At 39.3% G+C, this 11,430-nt stretch overlaps 1 protein-coding gene across 7 annotated transcripts; it reads right to left on the bottom strand.

Annotated features, from left to right (window-relative positions):
* Nucleotides 1-1,677: 1,677 nt before the first annotated feature.
* LOC116197371 lies at nucleotides 1,678-6,283 on the bottom strand. Of its 7 annotated transcripts, none has more exons than XM_031527501.1 (9): nucleotides 6,103-6,283; nucleotides 5,868-5,942; nucleotides 5,559-5,677; nucleotides 5,324-5,406; nucleotides 4,776-4,897; nucleotides 4,374-4,538; nucleotides 2,769-2,926; nucleotides 2,227-2,433; nucleotides 1,678-2,124 (listed from the first exon to the last, which is right to left on the bottom strand). In XM_031527501.1, the coding sequence occupies exons 2-7, from the start codon at nucleotides 5,881-5,883 to the stop codon at nucleotides 2,817-2,819; spliced, it is 615 nt and encodes a 204-aa protein (XP_031383361.1). In that variant the 5' UTR covers nucleotides 5,884-5,942; nucleotides 6,103-6,283; the 3' UTR covers nucleotides 1,678-2,124; nucleotides 2,227-2,433; nucleotides 2,769-2,816. The 7 variants fall into 7 exon arrangements, with proteins under 7 accessions (XP_031383361.1, XP_031383359.1, XP_031383360.1 ...); XM_031527499.1 differs by having other exon boundaries at nucleotides 5,868-5,971; nucleotides 6,103-6,281; XM_031527500.1 differs by having other exon boundaries at nucleotides 1,678-2,161; nucleotides 5,868-6,282.
* Between the last annotated feature and the right edge of the window lie 5,147 nt (nucleotides 6,284-11,430).

Raw genomic sequence — 11,430 nt, 5'->3', positions numbered from 1 at the left:
ATGAAGTAATAAGGAATTCCTTATTTTACATGGTGTCAGAACAAGTTGCGCTTTCGTGCGCAAGTGTGGGCTCACACCACGCCAGATTCGGTTTGGAGGCACCAAGAGTGCGCCTCATGTTAGTGAGGCCCGAGAGTGACCTGGTTCAGTTCCGAGGTAGCAAAAGTGCACCTCTAGTTAAGCCATATTAGTTAGGCCCAAGAGTGACTTGGACTAGTTTCGAGATAGCAAAAAAGCACACCGATAGTTAAGCTTGAGCGTGAAGCTCCGAGACTAGTTTGGTGTTTGTCCCCCCTCGCCCGAGCGCAGAAGAGGATGCTTGGCTCCAAGGTTGTCAGAATCGCGATTCTACCTAGAATTGGTCGAGGGTCGTGGAATCGTGAATTGTATAATCGAATCATGAATCGTAAGATTCTACCTATAATTAAAAAATGCATATATATATTTATATACACACACCAAATTCCATGTCCGAAATAGTAGAAGTAAACATCAAATGATAAATCTTGATACTTCCTACTTCGTTTATCAAAATCAGATGGTGTTTAATTTTCACAAGAGAGCGCTCCCACTATAACAACCTCAAATGAAAATTGATATAGTACCGTGGTCATGGATCCTGTAGGCGAAACTGCTTTTCTTCCCTAAATTCTTCTCGGTCTGTCCCTTCTTGGAATCATCTTTGCACCTAAAAAATTCGAAAAAATTCCAGCCTAAATCATCTAAAACCAGACGGCAATCATGAATCAGCCGAAACCCAATTCGAAGTAGTTTCATAAACTTTTCAAGTCTCTATCACTTACAGCCAGGAGACAAGTTTCAAACTTTTCATAAAGTAAGAGAACCGATGAGCAATACTGTTGCATAATAAGATGAGGACGAAAAGAGATGGGGCATATGACATTGGGTTGAAACTATAATTGTAGAATCGGTTCGATTCTATAATTCTACGATTTGAATCGCGATTCAACCACGATTCTACCTTCCCGATTCATGCCATGGAATCGGAAACGGTAGCCACCCCTTGAATCGATTCTACGATTCGAATCGCGATTCTAATAATCATGCCTGGCTTATGGTCAGTTATTGAGGGCAGGTGTTTGTCTGAAAGCACGTGGCACGTGTTGGACTACATGTTGTCATATGAGAGTGGGTGTTAAGATATGTTGTCCCACACGGAAAAAAGAGAGAAAGAAACTACAAGCTTATATGAGATTTGGGTCCAAGCAACTTACCAATAACTTTTAGATTGCAGATGAACTCAAGTTCGTATAGGCCCAAATGAAAATTTTACGGTTATAATAAAAATGACTGCCCATTAATTGATTAGTGGAGAGCCAAGAAAAATTATGCTCCTTGTGACTTAGGTTTGTATAGGCCTAAATGAAAATTTTACAGTTATAATGAAAATGACTACCTATTAATCGATTCACGGAGAACCAGGAAAAATTATGCTCCTTGTGAGCCAACACAAGTCGATGACATGAAAACTATATTCTGCTTTATTATTATTATTATTATTATTTTATTTTGGGAATTTCTTCATCCTTCTACTTTAACGCTTACTCAACAGGCTTACAGATGATCATAACGATGATGCGGGTGAACTTTGTTTGGTTCCCGCATAGGTATTCGCTCAGTCGGTAGTACGAACAGGAAGGGGAATCTGAACCAGAATGCTAACAATTTCCATGATATATATTCCAGTCAATTGTCTGAAAAACGGTAATAATATTCCAACTGAAGCCCAAGGATCAAGCGCTCAGTTGTGCATCAGAGAAATCGGATGCCAAGAATCGGGACTGCCATGAGGCAGCCCAACCAGAACAGAAATCTTATATTTCAATGCCGTGAACAGAAACAGTTTAATCCTCCCTAGGTTGTAAGCTAAGTCTCCAGACAGTTAATGCGGTTCGGTACAATAACCGACCACTTTCATAGAGATAACTACCAAAATAACCATCATCTACCCACAAAATCAAAGTGCTAAGTTCTCAATAGAATTCGAAATCCAGGACTCAAGTTGAAATAATACGGCTGTCATTTGCAAATATATCATCGGCTTCCGACTTTGAAATGGACTTTAAGCTATGTCCAGCGCTCCTCCAAATGCATCGCAGGTGCCTGCTGCAGATAAATCCACCATGGAAATCAAACTGACCTATAGTGTAATCTGGAGTCATGTCAATTTTTTTATCCAGCACAAAGTGAGAAGAAAATAAGTACCTGTTCATAGTTTATTTGTCTTTGTTCTCCTGAAGAGTGGACTTGATGAATCTTAGGACGGCCGTGGCCAGCTCAGTTTGATGTGAGGAGTACACGTGAGTGGCTCCTTCAATAGTGTGGAGCTCATGATTTGGTATTATTTTCGAGAACTCTATTGCGTGTCCCACTGGAAGGATCTCATCCTTGGTTCCGTGAACAGTCAAGACCCTGTAAATGAGATTTCAGTGATCAGATACTGGAAGTTACATATGTTAATCAGAGATGCAAGGCCAGATTGAAATTTAAAGCAAGCCCCCTACAATCTTCAAGAGAAAACACTAAGGGAAATGAAAACTCGACAATATAGAGATATTGCGGTTGCAACACAATGTTCAGACTGCATGGAATGCAACACCACATGTTGACAGGAAGACCTGTGTTTGATTTTTATTTTTTCCTTTAAAAATACAGGAGACATTCTCTTATCACACTAATCAATGGGGCGACATGTGGATGTAGAGAAAGCATTCAGCAATTCAGCAAACCATGCTCGGTAGCATTACCTTTAAAACGTGGAAAATAAACAAATATTAAATGGAGGTATGACCCATTTAAAAAAAAAAAACCCTGCAATTCTTGTCGATCTGAAGGCATGCTTCATGCATATTTGTGTTCAAGAGATCCATCATGCCTTCCATTGTCACACGATAGAGCACAGTTCCTAGAAAATAAAAAAAGAGAAGATTTTGATTTCATCTTTGGAAGATAAGATAACTTGGAAAGGCCATCTGTCTCGCTTATTTGTAATTTTAAGTATCGCTTTTCTGCATAGATCACGTCGGATTTATTTGTTTCATTTAACTTCACCCTTTTGCAAAGATATCATGGACCTTCTCTCTCTTTTATTTATTTATTTATTTACAGAGAAGTCACTCTCCTTGATTCTTTTCTCTTCTTATTCCAATGACTGAATATTTTAATAAGGAGAGAGAGACAATCTGTCCCATTAAAAGGGAGAGAAAGGGGTAACATAGAGAGTGAGAGACAAGCCACAAGGGTGATAGATCCATGCCTGATCAAGCAAATAATAAAAGAGGCAATTCTTCTTCTACCACGAACTCAATAAGAGAAGAGAATGGAGGGAGATGAAAAGAATGAGATCTTTCCATAAACCAAATTTGCACCCACCATCTTTAATCTCCAATACTTTGATTATAAATGGGGGCAGTATCCAAGGCAAGATCCAGCTCGATCACAACTAAGACTGCACTTGTTTCATAGAAAAAGCTCTTTTCATCACGTTCCTCCCTTCTCTCCTATATTGAGTCCGCCAAACAAAAAGAGCTCAACAAACCTCTCTTTTTCGCTTCTGGATGGTTGTTTACAACTCTCTAAATCATGTGAGACAAAGTTGTCTACTCTCCATTTCTCCTTGGTCTAATCAATTATTCTTTTGAGAATTCTTCTTCTCCATTGAACAAGCAAAAGGAGAGAGAAGAGAGATGAGAAAAATGGAGATTTTTCCATCAATGAGTGTACGCTGAACTACCTAGCATTAAAGCATTAAACCCGTGTCTCTGGAATACAGGGACTGTTTCTAAGTTCTTGTTCACTACCTCCATAGAATCCACGATGCAGGTACTCGGAAATCTCATGATACTAATGCTAAGGGAGAATTGAGGAATAACAGACTAGCCAAGCTGATATTTTTTTTAAAAAAAAAAAATTAAAAAAAAAAAGATCTTTCTCCCACTCAAACAATACTCTAGCGAGTGTAGTTTTAAAACTGCTCAGACCTCCCCATTGATTCTCCAAGCCTTGTGTAGCTGCCTCCTGTTTTCTAGATGCCAGATAATAATACGCAAAACCGAAATGCTCGATAAAGCTTCAGCTTGCACAGAAGAACTTAGCCTCTGGAGAAGCTTGATCATAATTTTGCTAATTTCCATTTAGAAACAATTCTGCGGGTATATACTTTTAGACATAGTCCGTTTAGGCCTGGAAACTTTCCTAGTACCTTGTTTGGATACGGTACTCAGCTAACAGTGTAACTACTCATATCTAGCATGTATTTGTCCCAAATTCATTAGCAATTGCCTGCTAACTTGGCAGCAGAAAAAGAATAAAAGCAGAAAGGTAGAATTACTAGCATGTACTTGGAAGATTACCTGATTTGTTCTCGACATCAATGAAACCATCCTTCTTCAGAACCTCCATGTAATCTTCTCCTAGACGTTCTTTCACACCTCCTTCCATATTGTACCGCCCCGATATATTCACAACAGCTCCAATATCGTAGTACTTAGAAGCATAGAGTAGTACGACACGACCTCCTACTCAAACATCACCACAGTATGGGTATAATACCACCAACATATGACTAATAGTGTGATTACTAATTTGGGGATAAAGAGGTTAGAAAGAGAGTGGTTCATTTCCTACAATCTTATTCTTTCCATAAGGAAATTTCACAAAATTTTGAACACAATCAGTCAATTATTTCCTCTTTGCTCTACTTTGCTTTCTATTTTTGTTAGGTGCTCTAGGTGTGCATGAATGAGATGACGAACCTTTACTGTGTCCGAGAACTGCAGGTATAACACGATTCTCTGCCTTGAAGTGTTCAACAACCGATCGCAAATCTTCGGCTTCTCTCCAATAACTACCATATTCAAAAGTTCCTTCACTCTCCCTAGCAAGCAAAAGAATAACCAATTGTCGACAAATAAGCATTACTGAACAAAATGTTTGAGAACATTTGATCATTTATCTTGAAATGCACATATGGCTGCCCTATCTAAATCAGCACTAAGTAGTTGTCTAGTGCCCCAAGGAGTCAATTAACTCAAATACAAAGGAATGCGACCTAAAAGTGATTGAAGGAAAGGAAAGATGGCACTCATAAAAGAAAACTGATTTCCCCAAGGAGGCTATTACTGAACAAGATATTTAAGAACATTCGAGCTCTGATCATTTGTCTCAAAAAGCACATATAGTACTCTTTCTAAAGCAGCACCACTGATTAGTCGTCTAATGCCCCCAAGAGTAAATGAACTCAAATACAAGCATAAGTGACTAAAGAAAAGGAATGACAGCAACCCATAAAACAAAACCGTACCCATTCCCAGCAAAGTCAAAGCGGAATGCTGTGATTCCTTCCTTCTCCAGCGCAACAGCGAGGTTTACCATAATTATATTCTCCTGAGCATGGGGAAAGTCGTTAATGCAACTTGATAAAACAATTCGTTTATACAGAATACAGACCAACGCAGACTAACAGGAAGTAGCATCAGGGACAACCAATATTTAAGGAGAGCTATATTAGAATCGAGTGAAATCACAAATTCAGAAACCTTGTTACAGGTGAATCCATGGCACAGGATCACGATCTCTTTGGACCCCGTCTCGTGCAGCACGCCCACGAGCTTCTCTCCGTGCTTGTTCGGTATCACAACCTTCTGCTGCTTAGTCACTACAGACGGAGCAAGACCGTCGACCGAGTAAAAACAAAGGCACTAATCAGGCCCCGATGATCGGAAACCACCTCCCGACCTTTCTCAGAATAATGGGCAACAACTAACTCGATTCACGCGAAAGTCTCAGCAACAATCACATAGCCGGCGAAACTGGACGATACACGGGGGACTGACAAGAAATCTTACCTGGGTTTTGAGCCATTCTCAGAATCGGAGACTTTCTGAGACCTTCCAGCAGGGGTCGTCGTCTTCTTCTTGCTGCTGTTAATGGAGGAGACCAATACGGGCGCCTGGTTAGTAGAAAAGCTGGGTGAATTGTGGGTTTTACGAGTGACTGAAGTTGAGACAAACGGGTGAAGATTATAGACAATGGCTTCCATCTCTCGCTGAAGAATCAACCAATCAACAGTATTTGACAGACCTGTGAGGAAGGCAGGGGATGGTGGGAGACGATGGTTCCGTCCCGGCGAGGCTTTGGCTGCTTCTTTGTTGGACTCAGTGCGCTAGACGGAATGGGAACCGGAGAACCTGCGCGTGTATAATATTACTGGACGGAATATTACTGAGCCTCTGTTTTCCAAAAAGTGTTCATGCTCACATTGTATAAAATGTCTTTGAAATCTCTCTTTTTTCCCTTTTCATAATCATGCCAATCACTAATTATATTTTTTATATAGTATAAGATCGCGGAGTTCAGTTTTAATCAAAAGTTTAAGCAAAACATGTTTCGTAATGTATCACCCTCATATCCACTACACCAATTTTTTTCCCTCTATGGCAACCATGTAATGAGCTTTTGATTAATGGCTCCTAACCTAGTTGGTCCAAGGCATTAGGTAATAAAGCACCCCTTAGATCAAGTACTCGAGTTAACTAATGATTTTTTCAAAGGGATTTTTACCTGGCCCATAATTTAACCATTTTATCAAATTTATTATATGTTTTTTTTGTCAAATCTATCATATGATTTACGTTTTGCATCAAATCTATCCCGATGTCATTTTTTCCGTCGACATCTAACGGCCGTGCTGTCGTGACAAGTGGAGGGACAGTGTGGCCACACTTGCCACGTGAGCGCCACGTCAGCACGGCCGTTAGATGTCGACGGAAAAGATAACGCCGTGATAGATTTGATGCAAAAAGTAAACTATGGGATGGATTTGACAAAAAAAACATGGGATGGATTTGACAAAACGGTTAAACTATTGGTCATTTTAGGTAAATTTTCCTTTTTCAAAATAGTTCTTTCGGTTTTTTTTTGTTCTCATTTTTATTTTTCAGTCCCAATGGAGACCCATTTAACGAACTTTCAATCAATGACTCTCGAACCAATTAGTACAGGCATTGGGTGATAAGGCATCCCGTGGATCTAATCGCTCGAGTCACCCATTGAGTTTTATTATTTTTCAATTTTTAAATTTGCCCCATATTTGCCTAAAGTGGAACCTTTTGACAAGAATATCGACATGCCCAATGAAATTATCCAATCACTCAGCCCATCCAGGTATTTTTTGGGACATTTTTATTATTTTTCAGCCCACCATATAAACATGACATAAATAAACAACGAACATAAATAAACAACTTCTATTTGGTGCCCCTAGATGAAAATCCCCTTAATGTTCATTTCAAGAAGGAATCCAAAACAAACCCTACTGCACATTACTACACATGTTTTACAAAAAATAAAGACTTGTCTTAACCGGAACATACCAAGACATGAGACCATAAATTTTTGAAAAAACAAAAGGCAAAAAGTTTTAGCTTTGGACAGTTGATAATGACAAAAATCTTGATCATGATATAAGGTTCAAAATTCCTCTTTCTACCAGAAATAAAATGTCAACCACTGTTTATCTTCCTAGATAAAAAATCAATGCAAACTAATCTCATCCAATCAAGTTGAGGAAAAAAATCTTGGCTCAAACTTAAGCATAAATAAAAGAAAAAAATAAAAACAGAAGCCTAAAAACAGACCTAATAGCAAGGAAAAAAAATTGGCAGCTCTCATCAAAGTCAACATTTATAGCACAACTACCCCATTCAAGCACACAAAAGCAAGGTAAAGCACCCCCAAACCGAAACTAAACATTGTTCTCAATGTTTAAGTGTTCCCGGACAAATAAGATTTCAACAGATGAAGAGAAAAGGTTCGAAATAACTCCCCATATTTTAGACATAGTCGTGCTCGTTGCTTTGTGTAACTCTCTCCTCCTCAATCTTCATCATCCTTTTCCTCGACCTTATTCAACATCTCTTTTGGTAGTGTCAAGTCTTTCTCTCTTATTTTCCACCAACCCCTCTACCTTAACTACTGTATTGTTGCTTCGAGTGCGATGGAAGTAGAGAATTTTGGTGGAAGAAGTGTAGCTGTTGTCCTTGATCAGCAACTTCAAGGGTTATAAGGGCCAGAAACACTGCCACCAGTGGTCAAAGTGCTCAATCGGTGCTTTTGCCTATGGGTGCTTCCTGTGGAGACGAGAGAGTCGTAAGTGGAGATAGACCAAATAAGAAGAAAAATGAAATTGGTGATTTTTACGAATTTTCATTTTATCTTAATCCCTTTTTAAATGTCGTAGCATCGTGCTACAGCATCGGGAACTCTTCAGAATAACAATCAGTTGGTGCTGTGGTGCCTTTTTGAATCATGTAGCATCACTAGATTAATGAATTTTCTTGCTTCTGTCGGTGTTGTAACTTCCATACTGACGTCGTAGTACTGACTTATCTGCGATGGCATGAAAACAAGGCACGTCATCTTCGAAAATCTACCTACCAAAAACAACAAAATATAAATAAAATAAAATAAAAAGACACTAAAATGAAATACGACACCTGTATCTAATCTTAAAATCAAACATTATCCTAAATAATAGAATAATGAGACTCAAATAGAAAAGAACCATAGAAATCTCCCCTGAATTGATGTAGGTGTTGCCCTTGAATTGCACAACACCAACACCCATTCGTTTTCCACTTTAGGTCATTCCTTAACTTGCGAACCCTTTCTTTCAACTCTTGATAGAGTGTCTGCCATAAAATTCCATGCAAATAAATCCAATCATTAAATTGTCGCTTCCTTGGTAAAGGCATGAAATTTCTAATCAATTTAGGTAATTGAAGAAAATTAAAAGCCCCATCTCGATTTGTCACTCTTAAAAAACATGGTATAGGTTCTAGGCACTTCAAGATTCCAATAAAATCCACATCTTCAAATTCTTTTCCATGTAGTAATAAATCCTCGGGTGGATTGTTCGGATCGTGTGCATCGTTAGGTGGCATTATGTCGTGTCCTTCTCAAACTTCTTCCTCCTTCGTCGATGAGGTGTCATCATCGGGTTCAACAGTGTTGACACCTGTGATCTCGCCTTCCTCAAATTATTGATCGCTTTGCGTTGTCATCATCATGGCTTCTTCGGTACTTCCTTCCTTCAAGTCGAAATCGGTGTTGCTCGGTAACTCTTCATATGTTTGGTTGCGAAGGATGGAAGCAATCAGCTCCCCTTGTCTCTCGATTCTCCCACCTGTAGCTTCAATTTCTTTTGCTAGAACCTCTTGTGACGGTAAGCGTGTATATAAGAGAGTTGACTGTGACCGTAGGTACTACATAAAAACATTCTTCCATACTTGGCTCTTCTTGTAATGGGAACCATTGTTGTGGTTTATATCTGTATGAATTCGACTTTGTTGCTTGTTGTTCTTGCCATGAGAAGTTGGATGGAGTCCTCCAATCCGTGTAATCCTTGGCTATATGTCTTGCCATCAAGCTCTCCATCGACGGTTCATCATCACCGGACCACATTTGTAAGTGTACCTATAAAAATTCAAGAACTAAAACTAGATTACACTCGAAAAAAATAAAATAAAACTTGATTGCCAACTAAGTTGCTTAGTATCAAAAGTAATAGAATTGTTAGAAAGAAAATCCTATCAATGGCGTCAAAAACTTGTTTGATGGTTTTTAAACCCCGCAAGCGCACGGGCAGTGACAAGTAATAAAGTGATGAATAGAGAGTGTCGTTTCCACGAGGATTTGACCTAAAGCTCTACTAGCGAACAAAATTCACAGCTTAATCGAATGCAAGCAAATTAAAGATCGATTGATTTGAATAAAATAAAATAAAACAAATCAAGAATAATCAACTATCAATTGGTGGAGACGCCCTAGAATTACAACTTCCCCAATATATAGCTAACTCGAGTTACTCCCTCTCTCTCTAATTCATTTAAAATCCATTTTATAAACTAGGTTTGTGCGCACCCGAATTTCGTCTAGTCAGGGCACGCATGCGCGCGCCTAAATGCAACGCGGCTTGGGAGTGTCCACCTTCCCGGGGACGCGCGACGGACGCACGTGAGAAGGAGTCGCCACTTGCCATTTTACGACCCGAAGGTCGAGGGCTGGCAAGTTACCCGGGTCTAGGGGTACGGGGTACACCTAAGATGCTAAGGCAATGGTCTGTACGGAACCGAACATTCCGAATTCGGGGGTTCTATTACGTGTGGGCCTATATCCCACACGCCCTTTCGGTACTCTAGCTTGTCTAGGCTTGCCATTTTAATTTAATTACCGGTTTATTAAGTTTCGCTCATCTTATGCGTTTTGACACCGTAAATTCGAAGAAACACTCTGATCGTCCACTCTCCGACCGGGATTTTACATGAATAAATGTATAATGCAAAACCTTACATTGTTCTCTCAAATAAATAAAAGACAAACTACGATGACTAAATCCCGGTCGGTTCGCATTCGGCCATGATTTCACTCATGCTCACTGTATAGTTTGGAAAAGACCGAAAATTAAATTAAATGCGCACTCGGTGTATGGGGGTATTGGATCCCGTGATCGACGGTTATGGGTGTTGGACCCAGTGTGAATCGAGTCCTAAGGGATCAGGCTCGATCCGCATGGCAATCAAGTGCAAAAGATGTAACAAGCAAGCTCAAATAAACAATCAATGGGGTTTTGTTATCGCCGAATTTACGTGAATTAACTGATTATTACCCGAGGTATCTTGGCATACAAATCCTACCTTAAAACAAGCAAAAAGGGGTGATGGATAGGGTATGTAGCATTCGGCATTATTTTAACGGACTCGACAGACGTGATGTCCATAGTCAAGTCTCGAATGTGTGGGTTGTTTTTAGATTATTCTGTATCGTGACAATATGGTTTTTACCAATTAAGAGTGTTTTTTACCTAAAAACCCAAAACCTAACCCTCTATTTGACTATTTGACCATGTTTGATTAAGCCGAGTTTGAGATTAATCCGTTTTCCCATGTTTTAACCCGTTCTAAACACAAACCTACACTAGAGTGACGGCAGGACAAGAACCGGTAATCATGCCCTTAAATCGATAAATATGTGTGTGCATGAAAATCAAGATTACGTTGTACGTATCTCGGTGCTTTTGAAATTGTGAATTTTGAAAAGGGCATGATTAACAGTTCTTGAACTGTCGATGCGATTACATGTCGTGCAATTCATTTAAAAGTGTCAAGTGATTTAATTTAGCCAAATTTAACGTCCCGATTATCCCGTATGTAGAATTTTAGGTTAGTTAGAAATTTGCCGAATACTTTAGTCTACGGATTTCGAGCCGTCGAGATAGTCATTAATTGACCGCCCGATAAACTCTAATTTCCGACATGGTCACATAATTACAAAAATGAAATATTTAAATGGGGCACATGCATTGTCGGTGGGTGATCCAAATAGAAAAGGGTCGGATATTTTAGAAAATGT

Source organism: Punica granatum, chromosome 2 (assembly GCF_007655135.1).
Source record: "Punica granatum isolate Tunisia-2019 chromosome 2, ASM765513v2, whole genome shotgun sequence".
Lineage (NCBI taxonomy): Eukaryota > Viridiplantae > Streptophyta > Magnoliopsida > Myrtales > Lythraceae > Punica > Punica granatum.
This window is presented reverse-complemented; position numbering and strand designations above follow the sequence as displayed.